Here is a 19,902-nt window from a genome sequence, read left to right as displayed (position 1 = left end):
CATTTACGAATTTGTAGTGGGTGGAGGAGGGGGGTGGTATGTTCGTTCTTCTCCAGTCTGTGATGACCTTTACGAAGCATGTGTGATTTCAAATACTATAAATTCTTTATACTTTCCAAAAATGCGGATGGAACAATCTCCACCACTGCAGCTGTAATTGGCAGATCAGAAATATATCAAAACAGTGACAGCCTCCTTCCTCACTGCTCCTCAATTCGCACTAAGACAACACGCCGACAACGTAGCTGTGGGACGGCGTATAACGATTCTCGCCACTTCCCTTGACCGGCTGTGGTTCTGTTCGATGTCAGAGAGGAGGAGGAGGAGGAGGAGGAGGAGGAGGAGGAGCGCATTTGAAAGAGAAGCGTACTTCCTTCGTAGATTGATATGGAAGATATAAGAATTCCCTTAGATGACAGGTCAAGGATATATATATACTCATAACAGATTAATCAGTAAAGATAGAGAGAAAGAGAAAAAGAATTACGAAAAAAGAACCCGGAAGAAGAAAACAACACATGTCTCCCATATACCTGCCCCCTTTTTCTTTTTCGGCTCGCGTTCCGGTTTTTTTTCTTCCTTTTCCCTTGTTTATCAAAAAGAAAAACAAAGAACAAATCTTCCCCCCCTACACCGCTCATGCAGACCAATACAATCAATCACAAGTCACAGATCCCCGACCCCACCAGCTTCGCCTGCGGATAATAAACCCTCGGCAACCCGCTGGCCATGGGCACGGGGACAGTATCATCGCCCGACACGGTGACCGTCTCACACGTCAGGACCTCAACGACGGCAGTCCCACTCGTCCAGCCCGTGTCGGCGAGGTCGAGGGTGTACGCATCGCCGCCCGAACCCTTGTTGCTCAGCACGGCGACGACCTGGGCGCCGTCGTAGCCCTTGCGCATGGCCAGCGTCGACGCGTCGCTGTAGACGACCCAGTTCTGGTAGGTGAGGTAGGCCGGGTCGTCGGCGACGGCCTTTGCGCGGATGGCGTTGGCGGCGGCGACGAAGCCGTAGAGCTCGGAATTCGTACCGGTGGCGTAGCCGGAGAGCCAGGTGGCCTCGCGGTTGGCGGGGTCGGCGGCGCCGGCGTAGCGCTGCTCCTGGCCGGCGTAGACGATGGGGATGCCGTCGGCGAGGAGGGTGAAGGCGAGGACGTTCTTGGCTTGCGAGAGGTCCGGCGTGACGGCCGCGAAGCGCGTGACGTCGTGGTTTTCGGAGAAGGTGCCGAGCAGCGACGTGTCTTTGCAGCCGGACTTGAGCGTGGCGATCATGGAGGCGAGGTCGGAGATGGAGCCGGTGGGGGAGGTGAAGGCGCGGATGAGCGGGTAGTAGAGGGGGTAGTTGAGGACGCTGTCGAGGTAGTTTTGGTAGTCGCAGGTGTAGGAGGGGTCGCCGTCGAAGACTTCGCCCGTGGCGAAGACGCCGGCGGCGGTTTCGAAGCCCGGGAAGAAGGCTTTGTCGACGTGCTTGGCTGTGTCGATGCGCAGGCCGTCGACTGGTCGGGGGCGTGTGTGAGTGGGCAGTGCGTTCATTCATCATCCCCTTTCTATGCGCCGGGTAAGTACTCACTGGAGTAGTTTGCCACGAGTTCTGAGATCCACGTCTCGTAGCCCGATACGACCCGAGAGTCCTCGGTGTTGAGGTCCACCAGGGCGACCGTGTCGTCTCCGAGCCAGCAGTCTTCGACGCTGTCTTGGGAGTCGTAGTTGACGACACAGTAGGAGTGGTAGTAGTCCTGGGAGTTGAACGGGTTGAAGCGGCTGTAGTCCACGGAGCTTGCTGAGCCCGCCCAGCCGTTGTGGTTGACGACGATATCAACCATGAGGTACTTCGAGCGAGAGTCAGCCGGTTGCAAATGCCGCAGAAGATGGGGAACTGAGCCGTAAGTACCATGTCGCGGTCGTGCAGCTCGGCTGCGAGGTTCTTGAGGTCATCGGCACTGCCAAAATTCGTGTTGAGGCTGTACAGATCCTGCTGCCAGTAGCCGTGGTAGGCCTCGCCCTCGCCGGTATCCTCGGGCAGGTTCTCGACGACGGGCGAAATCCATATCTACAAGGGTCAGAGAGTGAGGGCAAGGTGATGGGGACGGACAGGCTTACGGCGGTGAAGCCCATGCCCTGGATGTAGTCCAGGTGGTTGATGATGCCCTGGTAGCTGCATTCATGGGTGAGACGGCCAAGACAAGGCATGGAGGAAGCACTCACGTTCCACCGCAGTAGACCCTGTCCTCGGTGTTGCAGGTGGCAGTGGTGCTGCCGTCGGTACGAGCAAACCTGCCAAACCCAGTAAGTCAAGCTCACGTTGCACGGGCTGTGGCGGATTCGAACCTATCAGTGAGGACCTGGTAGATGGATCTGGAACGCCATTCTGCGGGAGTGGCCGCGCGGGCACTGCGGCACAGGGCGGCGGCAGCAGCGGCGGCGAACAGCGATGTCTTCATTTTGGGGCAAAGACGTCGAGCGGAGCGGACTGGTGCTGGCGACCAACGACAGATGGCAATCTCTTTTATATTGTGGGCTTCGCCGTGGTTACACATGGTCACAGCAGCTGTGGTCAGCACAGCGCAGGCTGGTGGCCCCGCAGCAATTGTCACGACGCCCATCAGGCAGCCTGCTCCGGCCGCAATACACGGCGGAATCGAGGTTGACGGCGGGGCCCGACATTCGACCAACCGGCAGATTGTTGCGTGCGGTGGTGAGGACGGGCGACATGGGGGCGGCGGGCGCTTGGCCGGCGGACCTGGCGGACGGGCTGGCCGGGCTGTCGTTGGCGCTGGGCCATCTCGGTGCCGAGCCCAAAGAGGCAGCTGGCGATGGGCGGTGCCGAATGGATGTTGTTAAATGGGCAGGAGGTGCGGACCGGGGAGCTGCGTGTTGGATTGGACGAGCGTCTTGTGATCGGCCGTTTCAAGTCTAGGCCAGACAATCCATGGCGCAGCCATTGCCATCCTCTCCGCTGCCGCCTTTCTAGAAGCTCTAATTGCGTCTCCACCTGCAAGGAACGCATTCCCCGCCGACACACCCTCTGCAACAGCCTGCCCTGTTCCTCTTTGAATCACCCGGCCCCCGCTCTTCACACTCCATGTCGTGCCATTGACCGTCCTCAATTTATGCAAGCGCTTCTGCCGTTGACTGACTCGACAAAGCATCCTGATCTTCCCCTCAACTGCACCCGCAACCGAAAGAAACACAATCACATGTGACAGCCCCGGCTATCTACCCTTGCATACCCCACCATCCCGGGACGACAAGAGAAACGGAGAAACAAAACAAAACAAAAAAGCAAGAAGCGACAACAAGAAAAAAAAAAACTTGCCGAGACCGAACCCATCAGCTCCGTTCTTCGATACACCCCGACTACTCAGGGCTCTTTCCACTGCGGCCCCTCCGCTTCGGGATGGACCGCAAATGGAAGTTTCTCAGATGCTCCGTCAGATGATCCTTCCTTGTAAATCCGTTTTCCCCTTTCCTCGGACATGTCCGTTGGACGCAATCGAATTTTCCCTGGTCCTCCCGGTGGTGTACCGTGCTCATGTGCCTCACGAGATCAGTGTGCCGCTTGAACCCTTTTCTCTCCGCACACTCGGATTGCTTGCATTTCCACTTGCGCTCCGGGTCGTTCGCCGTGTTCGGTGACGCCGGCACCTGCGCGTCCGGCGAGCGTGAGCCTTCGGAGCTTGCTTCCTCTTCATATTCTGCCTCGTGTCCATAATTCGGACTCAGCATCGACGATCCAGCAGTTGAAAGAGCATGGGCAGAGCCTTCCGAATACCCGCTTGTGCTTGCCGAACGTACAAGCTCTCCCCGTCCGGAATCTGCTGGTTGATGCACTCTCAGCGCCGGTGTGCCATCTAAGTGGGAAGCCCCTCCGTAAACCCCCTGTGCTCCCTGTGGATAGTTCATGGTCGACGCATGAGGATATCTGTAGTTCGTGTGGGCTGAGTGACCGGCTGTGTTTGGATGGTGATATTCAGCAGCCCCGGGCCCATAGTTTCCTCCGGAAGATTCGGCCCCCGGGAACTGGAACCCAGAGGGATTCCCATGTACAGCCTCATCCGTACCCTCGAAAAAATCCGAGTAGGCGGCCGGGTATGTCATTCCAGGCTGAGCATATGCGGCGCGGTGCATGCTCCATTGATTGGCTTCGCCCTGATAGGTGCTTGCTTCCTGGGACCAACTTCTCGCATCCGTTGCTACATTGGGATAGGGGTGCCCATAGTACGCTTGTTGTTGTCCGGGTGCGATCTCGTTTTGTGGAGTCGCATAGGCCGAGTAGCTAGTCAAGCTGGCTTGCCTGTAATGGACGCCCGGCGACTGCTGATACGAGTCGCAGTCGTAGCCCTGGAGAGGGATTGTCAGACCAATGCATGTCAACTCGAGAAGAAGTGCATACCTCATCTTCCTGTGGATCAAATTCCGACATGGCGCGACAGAAAGGTGAGGCGTTGGTTCCCGCGCCTTCGCCTTGGGGTGTTGGGGTCTAGGTTCACGGAGCCTTGGATCTGATCAGCCCCATATGCGGGTGCTCGGGGAATAGATACGCACTGATGCCTGACGCGTTGCTCTTACAGGCCGGCAGTTCCGACATAGATTGATGTATGGACTGCTTCGGGGATCTTCGTTGCTGGGCTGAGTGGCGAAGATGGACAATATATCAACACCCGCCCTCTCTCTTGGATGTGTCTCCGTTGGTCTGACCGCCCCAATTCTCGATTCCTTGGATTCCCCCTTCGGTTGCCTGATGGCCACACGCAAAAGGCAAACGGTCGATTGCACGGGTGGGAAGGTGGGCAAGAGCAAGATTCGACAAATGGTGGGAACAGGCAGAGCTCGCGGGACGTTGCAGCTGATGGCAGTGAGCGGCAGCTGGGAAATGAGAGCGCGACACGTAGCGGAGTCTGATGAAGCGTGCACTGCAGAGGGCACAGCCATTGTGTAAGCGCTTCTCGACGGACTCGATGATGAGGCTTGAGTCCAGCAGGGCGAACAATGGTGGAGCTGCAAAGTGGCTGGGGGCTAACCATTTGACGACGGACTCTCGTCACATTCCCCAGGGCTGGACAGGGGTTGCCGAAGCCTCAGTCTCGACGTGGATCAATGGGCCGTTTGCTGCGTGTGTCACGTCCGGCCAGACAGGGCGGGCAGAGGTAGGGCTCAGCCCCGTGAGGGCGAGAGCCATGTCGCGGTTTCGTACGCGTTCCTGTCCCTGGAGGAGCCGGCGGAAGGGTGCTGGGCGGGGCCTCTCTGGAACGAGCGGCAGGGTTGCAGGCCGAGAGCCGGAGGCGGGACAGGCGGGACAGTCGACTGCGGCTCTGGTCGTTATCGTTGTTAGGCAGCAGGATGCACGGGGATGCACGTTGCCGAGTTTGGCAACGACCCTCTTCTTCAGCAGGCAGTTGTCGCCGGCAAAAAAGTCCACGCGGACCACCACCGGCAATTTCGCCCGCGGCTCCTGGCCTCGCCCTCCCCTGTCGAGCTGTGAGCGGCGCGTCTGTCCCTCTCTTGCCTGCCGGCATCCTGCCATACTGACGGCCGGCGTTGCTGGATACGGCGGGTGAGCCTTGCGGGCCGCACGTATCAGGGATGTGCTGCAGGCAAGCGTAAGCGAGCTGCTGACCGGCGGCCTCCAGAGCGGAGAAGGTGGTCTCGTAAAAGGCCTGGCTTTGCAGTCTCCGACGGCTCGGGCCGTATGGCGAGGCTTGTTTGGCGAAGGCTGAGCGGCGCAAGGCAGACTCGGAGGAAGGCGATGAGGCGGAGCACAGCCAGGCAATTAATGGATCGCGCACAGCCCGGTGAGCCTTTATAGCCTCAAGATCCATGTCCCGTGTGCTGGCCCCGTGGCCCCGCACCTGTGGGTCGGTCGATCGGCCGCCCGCCATGCAGCCACGATGCTGTCGACTCGTCGCCTCGTTGCCTGCGTCTGTTTGCCAGCTCTGAACCATCACGACTCGGCCAATTTGGCACACCGTCCGTCCCGTCGACGAAACGCTCGGCCTGCACCCAACCCGTGTAACCGCCGCGCCCCTTGCTTGGTCGACTAAATATAGGCCGCTTGATCAACTATGACCCCACGACGGCCCCGCACTACAAGGCTGTGTACTGCCCTGGTGATGATGTATCAACAGCCAAAACCGTGGCCCTGTTGTCGAGCAGTGATGACGATCGCGGGAGAACGCTATTCCACTGGCCGCCCTTTGTTCCTTGACCACATGCAACAGCTCACATGCACGTTATCATTATTGACTTTGAGTCATGCCACGCTCTAGAGATAGTGCTGACCACTCTGAATGTGGCGAGCCGGGGAATTACTATCACTGTAGTCACACAAGTCCGCGCGTTCCCTCATAGGAAGCCTTGCCGCCAACAAAGAGTGCCATGCGAGGACCGCAGGTGCCAGTCGGATAGCAAGGCTGACAGAGAAGGCTGTCTAAGCAGAACGAGCCCGGCGATCGTTGTGACTGGATTGAAGACCTCCCGCTGGGTTGAGATGACATCAGGGAAGGGCGGACCTGGTGTTTGACGCGGCGGGAGAACATCATGTCCCCCATGCAGCCCAATTGGAAGCGTGTTCTGATCACGTTACAGTGCAATCGACAGTCGGCTTCCTACATTTGCCAGCAATGGCAGTCAGTGGCAATGTGCCGGCTCGAATGGTGCGTCGTCAGGGCGGTGGGCACGGGCCGCGCAATCAAGTGGCCAATCATCGTCATCGGCAGTGGCACGACGGAGCAACCAAAGATTGGATGGAAGCCTGCAGGCTCCAATCTCATTTTCCTCAATCTTTCGAAGACTACTACAGCAAGCATAACTTCTCCGACCACGACGGTGCACCGTCCCTCCGTGACGACTGTCGTTGATTGCCTGTGTCAAAAGAAAAATGCAAAATCCATCTCGTCTGAGCAAAACAAAGTGTGGCCGTCAGAACCGGCCCCCTGACGCTATTTTGGTAGAGCTATCAACGCAAACAGCCTTAAATAGTCGATACACTGACGTTGGGAGCCTCCTTCAGAGGTCGTCCTCCAAGAACTTGTATGCGAACTTGAAGTCCGCTTTCCTCCGGTTCATCCTGTCATCAAGTTAGCATGCCATTGTTCTCGCTTGCAAAACGGGGCCCGAGCCTTACCAGGTGCTCTCGTAGTCGAAGAAACGATACGTCCCTTGCTCATAGTCCTCCGTGATGGACTTGGGCTCTTCGTGGCGTTGAAACCACGTCTGGTACTGCTTGTGGAAGCGCCAGCTCTGAGACTTCAAAGCCTTGGCTGCCAGGTACTGCTCGTAAGTACCTTGACGGTAGTAGAAGGCGTAGAACAAGGAATCTGTATCGACACGAGAGTACAACCGAGGATCATCGAAGATGGACAGCGGCTCCTGCGGGTAGTGCGAGGGCGTGTAAGGGTAAGGATTCTGCGGGCGGTAATGGCGCGGCTTGTCTGCATCAACAGACTCAGGATGGCTGCTGTGAGAAGTGATCATCAGACGATCGTCAACATGCGAATTCAGCGAATCTTCCTTGACCGCCTCGAACGACTCGAGAAGGTCCTGCAAACTGGACGGCAAGTGATACACCGACTCCTCCTTGGCCGCCTGTGCGTGCTTGTCTCCATTCGTTAGCGGCTGTTCGACGGCCTCGGACGGCTTGCATGGCTTCGCAAGTGTCACACTTCGCTTCTCCTGTGCCGGAGTTGCCGGTATGCTACTTGCTTCTGTGCTCGCCGGTGCAGCGCTGGAGTGGCTGAGTGCCGGAGACTTGGCAGTAATCGGTGTTGTGCCATCCTGGCTTGCGACTGACGCGACCGGCGGCCTTTGGTTGGCTGCGAGCGATGTGGCAAGCTGGGCGTGGGGAACGGCGGGCGACGATGCAGCGCTTGAGCGCAGGGGGTGGTTGGCATGGATGGCACCAGGTGGCGGAGGCAAAGGTGCAATGCCCACGTTATGCCTGTCGCTCGCAGCGGCGGCGGCGGCGGCTGATGCGTACTTCAAGGGCTCGCCAGGAGCTCTTGTCGGCAACGGCGCCGGCTTCATGGTGCTTGTGCTAGCGCCGTTTGTCGTGGCCTGCGCAGGGGTATGTAACGTCGATAGTGTTGGCAAGGGAGACTTGAGTTGGGTTGACGGTCTTCTCGCTCCTGCTGTCGATGGCTCTGGTCCGGCCTTCGCCTTGCTGGTAGAGGGGCCGACGTTCCGTGGGGGTTCTTCGTGGCTGTCGTCTTGTATCGATTGCGTATCTTGCGACGAGACCTTGTCCATGTCCTGGGTCATGCCGAACAGGTCCTCGCCTTCTGTCAGGTTCAGGTCATCGTACAGCGCGTCATCCTCCATGAAGTCCACCTCTTGGTTGTTTTCCACGTAGTAGCGGATGCTTTCTTCCAGCTCCTTGACCTGCTCGACCTCTATGCCGTCGTTCTCCAACGAACGCCGCACCAATTCCAGCTTGCCTACGTGCCATTGGTGCCTCTCGGCCTGGCGCTCTAGCTCGGCTATCCTTTCTGCCTTTGCGTTGTCCTTCCTGCCTTTCTTCAGGCCGGCTTGTAGGGTGGCGGCCTCGGCTTCGGTGGTCTCGACTTGGCGCTCCAGCTCCTCGACCATACTCGACAGGAAGTCGCACACCTCGACCTTCTCCTTCTCCTTCGGATCGAGCTTTGACGCGGCCGAGAGGCCTTCTTTCGAGTAGGCTTTCGTCTTCATCTCCTTCTCCACTGCCTTGAACTTCTCCATTTGCTGTGTCCGCGTTAGCAGCGCTGTGTGTGTGCCTCAGCCGGCGGCGGGAATCAGGCGGCCGGCGGGCCAGACACATACCGTCTCGATCAGCTTGCGCTGGTCGAGCAGCGGCTTCTTATCCTTGATCTCATTGGAAGCTGCCCAGGCCTTGATCTGATCTCGTGACCGTTGCAGCTTCTTGATCTCCTTCTTGAGCGCATCCTCAAGCTTCTCCTTCTGTGCGGGGTTGGTGGATTGTTGCAGCTTCTCGTAGATGCCCTCGAACGCGGCGACGCCTTCTGCGACCTTCTTAAAGCAGCGGTCGATCTCTTGGGCGAGTTTGCGCGCGGCCATGGTGTCTCGTGGGTAGCCTCGCCGGGGCAGGTGGGGTGCGGAGCGGACGGCGCGGGCGGAGGGTGGCTCGGGTGGTGGAGCCTCGAGGGATGGGGAGGGGCGTGGAGAGGCCGGGGGGCGTGCGCGCGAGAGCGGAGGGCGCGAGGCTGCGAGATGGTGTCTGGAGCTGGGAGCAAACGACTGGGCGTAGCTGGTCGGCGTTGCAGGCCCGCACGTGACCGGGCGCTGCGCTGCCCGTACCTAGCCCGCCCGCCGGCGGCCGCCCTGGCGATGCACCCTCCACCCCCGGCCGCAGCGCGGCAGCCCAGGCAGCCCAGACCATCCACGCCTCACGCCCGCTCTGCATCGCGCCCGCCCGCGCCCTCTGCCACGCCTGCGACTGGCCTCTTGCGCGTCTGTTGAGCGGCTCGCCTGCTGCGTCGCCTGCAGCCCCGTATTGCGACGTGTCACAACCCACCCGCCCTGCCGTACGAGCCCACACCATGAAAGGTACCAGCCGTCCGCGCAAGCAAACTGATGGGATGCGTGCTGAAATAGCGTAGCCGTGCTGCAGCGCGTCAAGTCGGCGTCGGTGACGGTCGACGGCACCCTCATCTCCACCATCGCCAAGGGCATTCTCGTCTTCGTCGGCGTGGGCAAGGAAGACACGCTGACCGAAGCCGAGAAGATGGCCGGCAAAGTGCTCTCGATGCAGCTGTGGGACGACGACCAGGGCGGCAAGGTATTCCTCTCCCGCCCCGAGTCCAGTTTCACCTTCTGACGGCCTGCCCAGTGGAAACGAAATGTCAAGGACGTCGGGGGCGAAGTCTTGTGCGGTGAGCCGACCTGGCCCCTGACCGTCTGGCGAGCCGCTCGCTAAGTGCCACGGCGTGCAGTCTCACAGTTTACCCTGCTTGCATCCACCAAAAAGGGAAAGAAACCAAGCTTCCACAGATCGGCCCCCGAGCAGCTGGCCCGCGATCTCTACTCTTCCTTCTTCAAGAAGACCCAAGAGCTCCACGGCAAAGACAAAGTCAAAGACGGCGTCTTCCAAGCCATGATGGATGTTGCGCTCGTGAACGATGGTCCGGTAGGTTTGGATTACCGTTGTGAGGACGAAGCGGTAAATCTTCCGACGTTCCTACTGCTCACATCCCGCAGCCCTGACACGCCCTGGCTGACGTCCGCTCTCTTGCCTATCTAGGTGACCATTGAGATTGACATGGACCCTCCAAAGATGGAGATCCCTGGCGTTTCTGGAATGGACGCCGACAAAGTCAAGCTCGAGGACCTCATGACCAAGATCGGCCGCATCCAAAAGGAGTTTAACATACCGGCCGAGCTGCTTCAATAGTCCATGTCCAGATGTCCAGCCCGTGCGCCTGCAACTTGTCCACTATCAGAGGGCCCACAGGCTACGTACAGTGCTGGTCCAAGGCCGTGACCCAATACGAGGCCTTTCGAAATGCAACTCAACCTTAACCAACCCACGGGAAACTTCAGGGCATCGCCTGCCTACCCCCACGGTGGCATTGTGGAAACCATCAAGCAAAGGAACGACAAGAAAGCCATTCGCATCGGATCGGCGATAGATCAACGACCTGCCTGTTCATTGCAATTTCTCGTATCATTAGCCCCCTTCTGCCGGAGACGGTGCGCCTGCGGCTACAGACACAGAGAAATATTTCTTGTCGAGGTGCCGAGTACCGATTCTCGGGCACGTCTTGGACCACGTGGCGCAGCTATCTCCCTCACCTGATCTCTAAGGCGGTGTCCGAAGACAACCATGCAGGCAGCCGTTCGAATGCTCCATCAGTCAAGGACAGTAGCCACTGTAACACGTCTTGTGGCTCATGCAACCTCGAAGGAAGGCCGTGGCGCTGTATTCAGCGAAGCTATCTCCGGCCACTGCGTGAAAACTCTCAGCAGTCGAGTAAATACATCTCACACGAATGCTTTGGCATGTACAAACCCGCAGATGTGGCGCTATCTAGACTGTTTCCCGGTCTTTGTGATGCAGCTCCTTTACAAGATACCCGTAAACCTGTCACTTCTCTACGCGTCAACTCTAGAAGATCTGCGTGACTTGCTAACTGTTGCAGTACTGGGGTCATGCTGTAAGTTCACGGTGAGCGCGTTTGCAGTCGGATCAGCAGAACCACAAACGAACAAAAAAAAAAACTCTGAACATAGCCGCACGCCTCTGCAAAGGCAAGAGGCTGCCTGTGAAGGAAACGAAGCCTACTCACACCGTTCCACCAGTCATCGAACGAACGACGGCAATGTTTCAGCCTGGGTTGGTTTCCACCCATCGACAGAGAAAGCGGTGAGCTGTTCAGAGCACGACACGATGCCCTGGCGCAATTAAGACTCAGAGTTTCGCAGTGGCTGTCTGTGCTGTCTTTTCTCCGTGTTCCGCGTAGCGCCGATGAAGACGTCGTACAGGCCAACCCAACAGAGGCACACGGCGGTGAAGGCTCCAGATGTGCATCTAGCGATCACACACAACACAGACTGCGTGTTTATAAGTACAGGCTTCCCACAATTAAAGCAGAATATGCTCACTGTAGTTCTGTGCGTTCAGCAATCCCAAATGATGCGAGATCTGTTGCCGTCCCCCCCTATGATGGCTCAAGCTTACCTGGAGGACGCACTGTACTCCAGCCTCTCCCCGTGCAGTTCACGTACGGTGTCTTGCAAATGGCCTCGAGCTCAACGGTCCCGCGGCGCACTGGTTTGGCAAGTTCGAGCGGCATAATGCTGTGTCCCGGTCCGTCCGAGGCTTCCAGTAGTCCAGTGCCCCGGATTCTGTCCGGCTGACTTCTGTGGCTGATCTTACGAGAATGCTTGATTGGGCGCCAATCCGGCGGAAGTTCAGCTCGATCACCGTGGTCTCAATTTGCCGCCAGTCGGCAGAGGCTGTGTCCCAGTACTCTGTCGCCCTGACTCTGACTGGTCCACGAGAGTCGGGAGGATCAATGATCGAATGGCATGTTTATACCGCGCTCCTCTTATAAGCGGTCAACGGTCGCCCTGTGCCCACACGTAAATGATCGATCAGGCTCTCATATACTGTCATCAATCAACACGCCGGCTGGAAGGTCTTCGAGTCTTGAGCTGCTCAGTCTTTGCAAACAGCACCGGCATCGCCCACGCCCTACAACCCTTCGGGAAGCGGCAGTCAATATGTCCAGCTCCTGGCCAGCTGATGCACGTTCCACGGAACCTGCGCCGCCTCCCGCCCAGCACGTCTGCATCGGTGGCTTAGCCATCTCGACCTGCCCCAAGTGTGCCGGACATCCGCAGGGGTAAGAAGCAACACCCAGCTCCCAGATACCAACATCAGCTCACATCAGCTTCCTGTTTAAGTTACCGCAACCCGATATGCCAACAGTGCAAAGGCTGCGGTGTTGTCACCGAGACCTGTCGCCAATGCCTCTCCAACAATGTGGGTACTTCTTCGACGAGTACGTCTCAGATGACGTCACCGGCGACTTCCTGTGTCGAAGAAGGTTTCTCCAACCTCTACGGACAAAGTGTGGATCGGGAAGATCAGCCCGAGGACCAGGGTCGTCGGGAGAGAGATGCCGACAGCAAGGATCGGACGTCCTGACATAACCGTGTCACGGTGCAAGTCACTTCTCTGTTCAGTCATTTCAGTGTTTCCCATGCAAGGATGATTTCCGTTGAACGGGGAGAAGGCAAGATTGATACCCGGAAGGCTTTCCACGTATTATTTATGATGACGCTCTCTTTTCCAACTCGCATATTGAAGCTTCTCCTTAAATGTCTCAATGAGTGTTAGCGCCGATTGCAAAAGCAGCCCAGAGGACAGCGACGGCCATCGGCTTCTGTGCAACCGATCCCAACTAACGGCCACGCCGGACAGCAATCAATACCAACCACCCCAGCTGCGCATACCGCCCCATATGCCGGTCTCTGCTTCCAGCCTCGACGTCTTCTACATTCTACACATCTCGCTGATATTTGAATACCGAGTAAGAAAGGTTTTTTTATGGCATTAAGTAGGCGTCAAGCTTCCTCTAAGCGCCCGTACCAGACGTCTCACGTACCAGGATGTGCACCGGGGGTGTAACTTCCCCAAGTCCGCTCGACCCGACGCCCGAGCCTGCTGCACGCGAGTTCCACGCATAAGCCGAGCCATGCGGCCGGGCCGGTAAGCCACGCCAGGGCTCATGAACGGCTGTGTGGGTCCACGCGTACTGCTTTTCCCCCTTAGTACATGAAGCGAGGAGCAGAGAATGGCAACATTCCTGCACCTGCAGGGACCCGAACGAGGCACACCACTAGCATCAGTGGAAGAATGGACGAACAATCATGGCCCAACATTAAAAGTCACTCAGTTACGCAAGCCAACGCTTGTACGTCAAGGCCCCGTGCTGGGCGGGCTGCTGGTCCCCATGCATACCACCTCAGCCTCGTACAGCATAAGGGAGCTTCCAAGAGCGAGAGTCCAACGCCTTGGCCTTTGAACCTAAATGCGCGCACATGACGGCATTGCGTACAACAAAGAGGGGGCACAGTTACCGGCACCACCCCGACGAACATTCCACTCTGCCGTAACAACGGCCTGGCTCCCTCTCACGACAACAACAAGCGTCGGCGCTGCGCCACCGGAGCCAAGAGACGCCGACCGTCACAGCCCCGATCTGTGCCTCATTCTACAAATTGTGCAGCCATCGTGAGAGTTGTGCTTCCGCAGCGTTGGGTGGCGAACGCCAAACTACGGTGCCTCCAGCCCCCCTGCCCTTTCCAACCATCTGCCTTCTTGCACGGCACCCGGCAAGATGTTGGCTCGCGGTTACACGACGATAGTTACGCTCCGGTAAGATGCCCCATATTGGGACAAGATTGCTCTCTTCATGTCGGGGCTGCTACGCACGCCCGCCCGCGCTCTCTACCATGCGTGGTTTGCCCTATCCCCACACCATCACTTTCACCCCGCTCCTGTCGCCCACCCGCCAACCCCGCCCCTTCTTCCCTTTGCTTGCAGCGCTAACTTCCGCTTTCTCTTCTTCCCCTGCATCGTACATACAGCAGCTCCCTGCGTCCGCTTAAAGGATCAGCAGGAGTAAGCCTGCCAAGTCCCGTCACGAGCGCACTCAAGCATCGAAAACCTGATGCGGAAACAGCTAATGACCACGTCGGAAACTTTCTTTTTCCCACATGTCATGTCCCGCCCACTGAATAATACCACATCAGAACAGGAAAGGGACAGCTCGTCAATCTCAAATCGGCATAGATGCGAAAGATGGACCTATAGAAATTAGCTCTCCAGGGTGCATAACGACCCCACATGGAAGCCAAGCAGCGAAAAGGGAAATAGCTTGTTCGGCGTCTCCGAATGTTGCTGATAACGCTCAGAACCCAGAGAAGAAAATCACTGTTCCGCAATTGCCCCCCATTCCCACTATATTATTTTTTTTCCCTGGTTCCCGTGACCTCGATCTGCACGGTCGCGATAGATAAGTAGCGCACGCAATTTAGGGCTTTCCGGCTGGTCTTACGCCGCAATTACGAAGAGACCAAGTTCCACGATCACTATGAGTTCCCCCACCCCAACCCCAGCCCTCCTCCTCCTCAGCCTTGCAGCAGGCAAGGAGCACGGCAGGCGGGCAGGCGGGCAGGCGGACAAGCTGACCGAGGGTGGCGTGCTCGGCTACGGCCGTTCCGGCATAAAGAAATGGGAAGTCGATTGGGAAGGACGAGACGAAGTAATAGGCCGGGTGGATGTAGGCAGCCTTCCGCAATCTACCGGAAAGGGGGAAGATCCGCGCGGCCTGCTGCCGCAGAGTGCTACTCCGCGTATCGCAATGGCTTCCCCACGTGCCAGCGAAGTCTCTGTCGTGTGGAGAGCGATGACTATCCTCGGAACATCTTCTGAATCAACATTTGGTATTTTCGCTCCCCACCTCGTCCCTGCTACTGTTAAGAGGAAATTAAGATCGCTTGATCATCCCACCCCTTGAAAATCGCTTTTTGGATGCTGCATCAAGAATGCAAGCCGCACGTAAGCTGAGCTGCACCTTATCCAGAAGAGGAATCTACCAATGAACGCCGCCGCAATGCAAGCCAAAAGCAGAACGCTTCGCTTCCCGAACCTCCCATCGCCTGACTCCCTCGCCTTTTTCGTCTACCAGCTGAACAGACCCTCGAACGCGTCACCCTTCCTTCCCACGTCGTCCTGCGAGAGGTTCAGCTTCCGAACGACCTTGAAGCTGCCCGTGCCGATGCTCATGCTCTGGCCAAGGATGATGCATTCGGACACACCCTGCACGCCGTCGCTCTTGCCGCGGTAACCGGCCTCGAACAGATGATCCGGCGTCTTCTCGAAAGAAGCAAGCTGCAGGACAGAATCGCGCATCTTGGCGAGGCCGAAGCGCGTGATGCCCAGGACGTCGCCCTTGTAGGTCATGACGTCGGCAAGAAGCTGCATGTGGCGCGGATCAATGTCCATGGAGCCCATGACGGAGGCGATTTCTTTGATGATGGTCGAGCGCGCTGCCTCGATGCCCAGCACGGCAAAGCTCTCGAGAACGGAGTTGGTATACGTGTGCGTGCCCTTCACACCAGGTGTTGCCATGATGAGTTTCAGCCCATAACCTTCGACGATTAGCGATATGTCCTCTTGCTCGTTGTCTTCCTTCTTGATGATGGCACGCGTGGCCTCTGGATAGCCCTTGATGGCGATCTCTGGTATCGCGCGCTTCAACATCTGAATGCGAGCGAAATAAGCATCGTCAGTCGAGTTCTTGGCCTTCGAGGCCGCAGAGCGGGTTGCGGCAAGCTTCTTATGCTTTTCGCTTTGAGGATCGCTCAAATCAGGGACGTAGATGCGTATATGGTTGCTGAAGAATTCGACCCTGCCATAGTCTGTGCCAATTTTGAGCTTGGGTGCCTTGAGAATAGCAAGCTCCAAATCATTTTTGGTGAGCTCCAAACCGAGAGCATTGACGGTATCCCAGTCGATGCGCATGTTGAGGTAGTTTCCATCGTTGTACCAGACATCTTCGATGTAATGAGTGATATCCTTTAGGTATGTCTTCTCGATACGGGCCTTGACCAAGCGAGCAGCACGCACGTCATGCTTGTTCTCCAACTCGCAAGTGATGATGGGTGTGCTGATGACCTTGGAGGCGTTGATGATTTCCTTGATACGCGGCACACCTTGCGTGATGCTCATACCGGCGACACCAGCGAAATGGAAAGTCTTAAGCGTCATCTGCGTTCCGGGCTCACCGATGGACTGGGCACCAACGGCACCCACAGCGTGACCGGGCTGGACGTGCGATTGGGCATGCTTGGTGAGGCAAAGGTCCAGGAAATATTCCAAGCAGCGACGTGAGATCTTAGAAACACCATCGACAATGTTGGAGAAGCCCACGTCATCTGCAATGGCCTCTCCCTTCTGCCTGTTGTCTTCTTGGACCTCGACGAAGCGAGTCGTAAGTCTTTCCAGGTCGGCTGCCTTGCCGAGAATGAACCCCTGGACTTCATCGTAGAAGTTACGCTTCGACTCCTTTTGATCGACGTAGTCGAGATTGTCTTCGATGAACTTTAGCTCTTGGCCCGTCTCGGAGTATCGCTGGATTTCCCTTCGCTTGGCATCAAGTCGCGCTTTGGTAATCTCACGTATCTCCTCGGGCAGCAGTCCACGTTCGTCATTATCCCAGGTAGTCGTCCTAGCGTGGTCGAAAGAGCGATTGAAATTCACAGGCTTGGCCTTGCCCTCCATGTCCACGGGATCCAGGTTGTCGTCTCCATACCTGAATTGTACAATTTGCGAGGCAGAGTTCCTGACCGTATCGTCAAATTGGGCGGAAAGGTCCTCCAAGGACTTCATGAGACGACGTGACATGTAACCAGTTTCTGCAGTCTTGACTGCAGTATCGACCAGACCTTCACGGCCAGACATGGCGTGGAAGATGAACTCGAAGGGAGTCAGGCCCGAGTAGAAGCTGTTCGCCACGAAACCTTTCGCATCGGGCAGGCGGCCGCCCTTGGCGAAGTGTGGAAGTGTACGATCCTGGAAACCATCTTGCACACGTGCACCACCAATAATCTGTTGTCCGACACAAGCAACCATCTGAGCAACGTTGATGTTGGAACCCTTGGAACCGCACTTGGCCATGATAAGTGGTGAATTCCACTGGGTGAGTTCCGAAAAACAAATGTCACCTGCCTCGCCACGGACCTTATTGAGGACACCGGAAATCTTGTTCTCCATGGTCAGTTCCTCGTCGCAGCCAGCATCCCGCTCCAGTTTTCCAGTGTTGTAGAGATCGACGATCTTCTTGGCCTCAACATAAGCGTCCTGGATGAGTTTTGTCTTCCTTTCAACGAGCTTCCTGCCAGGCGTGACGTCGCTAACGCCAATGGAGAAGCCGCGATTTGTCAACCAGCGTGCCGAAAGCTTCGCCAGACGGTTCATAGCCTGTACAGCGTAGTCGGGGCCGAAGTCACGCATCATGACATAGAACACTGAGTCTTTCTTGCCGTCACCAACGGTGGACTTGTCCATGACACCGCACATGACCTCGGAGTTCCGGACCACGAGCCAAGCGTCATCTTCGTTAAGGTCCTTCATTTTGCCCTTGTACTGCTTGCATGCTGCGTCAAGATTGACAAGCACCTTGGATTCCTTGTATGGACGCATGAGAACATTCCATACTTGCTTGCCGGTCCAGAGCATCTGGGGCTTCATGATCACGGGCGGGGGAAGATCGATCTTGTGGTACTTGCCCGTCTCCGGATCCCTTACGGAGTCGCCGTTGAACATGTAGCTGCACATGAGGGCAAAAGTCTTACGGTCCAAGAACAGATCTTTTCTGGAAGTCAGAAAGGCGCAGGTGATGAAGTCCTGGATGGCTGCGATGATAGGCGTTCCGTTTTTCGGCGTGGCCAGATTGTTCTTGACGCCCATCAGCTCGATAGCTTCTGTGCGAGCCTCTTCAGTCTGTGGAACGTGCAAATTCATCTCGTCTCCGTCGAAATCAGCGTTGTACGGGTTGCAGACACACTCGTTCAGACGGAATGTTCTCCAAGGCCTGATTTTGGCTTTGTGGCTGAGAATACTGAGTTTGTGAAGCGAGGGCTGGCGGTTGAACAGGACGATGTCGCCATCTTCGATATGTCTTTCTACCACGTCGCCGATTTGGAGCTGTTCGGCGGTCTGATCCAGTTTATTGAGCTTCTGAAGAATCTCAAGGACGAGCCTGCGGCCATCTTGCTTCAGGACGAAATTGGCGCCAGGATGCTTGAATTTTCCTCGTTTGACACAGGCACGTAGCTTCTCGATGTTATATCTCGAAACCTTCTCCGGATATGTCATGTTCTTGGCAACTCTCTCCGGGACTGCGACTTCCTCGATTGACAGATTCGGATCCGGTCCAATGACAGTGCGGCCCGAGAAATCGACACGCTTGCCTGAAAGATTTCCACGGAAACGTCCCTGCTTGCCTTTCAAACGTTGGCAGAATCCTCGGATATGCTTTCCAACTCCCTGCGCCTGGAGACCGGGGACATCACTGTTGACGTACAGAGCAATCTGCAGCTGCAAGAAATCCCATTGCTCCATAATCGTTTGCACGGGTAGACCCTTCGCCAGACCCGCGCGAATCAGCGAGCTGATTTGCACAATATCCCCGAGCTTGTTGGTGATGTCATCCTCGGTGGTGGCGGCCTCCTGTGCGACAGAGGGGCGGATCGTCACTGGAGGCGCAGGAACGTATTGCCAAATAAACATTTCCGGTCTCCCCTTGGACATTCCTAGGAGCGGGCAATCCGTCGTTTTGATACGCTTGAAAAGGTTCAACACCCTCAGCGGATTCATGTCATCCACCGCTTTCCGGATGTGCTTGTCCAGCTCGCCATTTCCCTGTTTCGCAGTCTCGAACGACTTGTCGAATTCCGGCTTGCCACGGGGCATTTCCTTCCTCTTCGCATTGGACTTGTTGTATGCATCGAACTTGAGATGGACGACCTTGAGCGGGTGGCCAGCGACCTTCCTGACCGGACCATTGGTTGCGCCACAGTGGGGGCACTTCTTCACTTTCCGGCATTCGCCAGAAATCTTCTTGCAGATTGCAGTGCGCTGCAAACTGTCGAGATCGGGACGGCGCAAACTCTTGACATACTTCTGCCGTGACGGCTCGTCAAGGAGAATGCTGGAGCATTCCTTGCAAATGCAATGCAGAACCTCGATGATCATCTTAAGGTAACCGATATGGAAGGCGGGCAGGGCGAGCTTGACGTGTCCGAAATGGCCGTTGCAAGACTTCAAGTCCTCGCCACAGGTTTCACAGCTCGCGCTCTTGCTGGAGATACCCATGCGCCCGTCCATGGGTCCATGCTTCGTGACTGCGCGGTTGGGCCCGTTGGCGACGGCATCGTACACATGACGATCGGAGACTTCGATGACGGCCTGGTTAACGATGTCCTGATTCGAGCTGGCAAACAATCAGAAGCGGGCGCAAAGCTACGGGGCAGGCGCGCTTACAGAATGCCGAACTGGAGCTCTGTGATGCGCTTAGGCACGCGGTCGACGACCTGCTCCTTGACCTCCCCTTGCGTCGCCATGATGGGTGTATGTGCTACCGGCGGTCGGGCATGGGCGAGTGCTGAGGAAGTAGCGGCAGGCGGAGGGGCTAGGATGCTCGGCGGGCACGGTGATGGCGAGGCAGATGCGGCGGCGGGCAAAAGTCGAGTCACTGCGGGCTGCCTTTGCGCGGTGCCAGAAATTGTTGCGCAGGGCCCGCCAGCCGGGTGGGGTCCAGCCGGGGTTCTGCCGGCTATCTTATCGGTCCCGTGCCCCGTACCAGGCAGCTAGGGCGCAGCTCCCCCGCGGCCG

The 19,902-nt window shown here is 57.1% G+C and overlaps 5 protein-coding genes across 5 annotated transcripts; 1 reads left to right on the top strand and 4 right to left on the bottom strand.

Annotated features, from left to right (window-relative positions):
- Positions 1-659: 659 nt before the first annotated feature.
- Positions 660-2,446, bottom strand: BKCO1_2200030 (alpha-amylase; the record flags this gene model as incomplete). The annotated part of the gene is made up of 6 exons (XM_020272827.1): positions 660-1,501; positions 1,576-1,834; positions 1,897-2,055; positions 2,106-2,160; positions 2,211-2,279; positions 2,334-2,446. 6 exons carry the CDS (start codon positions 2,444-2,446, stop codon positions 660-662), a joined length of 1,497 nt encoding a protein of 498 aa, XP_020130810.1.
- A 916-nt stretch (positions 2,447-3,362) lies between these two features.
- On the bottom strand, positions 3,363-4,428 carry BKCO1_2200029 (c2h2 finger domain; the record flags this gene model as incomplete). Its single annotated transcript, XM_020272825.1, has 2 exons — positions 3,363-4,346; positions 4,399-4,428. 2 exons carry the CDS (start codon positions 4,426-4,428, stop codon positions 3,363-3,365), a joined length of 1,014 nt encoding a protein of 337 aa, XP_020130878.1.
- Positions 4,429-7,010: 2,582 nt separating this feature from the next.
- Positions 7,011-9,053, bottom strand: BKCO1_2200028 (ccr4-not transcription complex; the record flags this gene model as incomplete). Its single annotated transcript, XM_020272824.1, has 3 exons — positions 7,011-7,071; positions 7,129-8,720; positions 8,799-9,053. 3 exons carry the CDS (start codon positions 9,051-9,053, stop codon positions 7,011-7,013), a joined length of 1,908 nt encoding a protein of 635 aa, XP_020130879.1.
- A 482-nt stretch (positions 9,054-9,535) lies between these two features.
- Positions 9,536-10,386, top strand: BKCO1_2200027 (d-tyrosyl-trna deacylase; the record flags this gene model as incomplete). The annotated part of the gene is made up of 5 exons (XM_020272823.1): positions 9,536-9,542; positions 9,596-9,774; positions 9,826-9,868; positions 9,929-10,122; positions 10,237-10,386. 5 exons carry the CDS (start codon positions 9,536-9,538, stop codon positions 10,384-10,386), a joined length of 573 nt encoding a protein of 190 aa, XP_020130876.1.
- Positions 10,387-15,186: 4,800 nt separating this feature from the next.
- On the bottom strand, positions 15,187-19,631 carry BKCO1_2200026 (dna-directed rna polymerase iii subunit rpc1; the record flags this gene model as incomplete). Its single annotated transcript, XM_020272822.1, has 2 exons — positions 15,187-19,501; positions 19,552-19,631. The coding sequence occupies 2 exons, from the start codon at positions 19,629-19,631 to the stop codon at positions 15,187-15,189; spliced, it is 4,395 nt and encodes a 1,464-aa protein (XP_020130877.1).
- Between the last annotated feature and the right edge of the window lie 271 nt (positions 19,632-19,902).

This window comes from Diplodia corticola (genome assembly GCF_001883845.1).
Source record: "Diplodia corticola strain CBS 112549 chromosome Unknown scaffold22, whole genome shotgun sequence".
Classification (NCBI taxonomy): domain Eukaryota; kingdom Fungi; phylum Ascomycota; class Dothideomycetes; order Botryosphaeriales; family Botryosphaeriaceae; genus Diplodia; species Diplodia corticola.
This window is presented reverse-complemented; position numbering and strand designations above follow the sequence as displayed.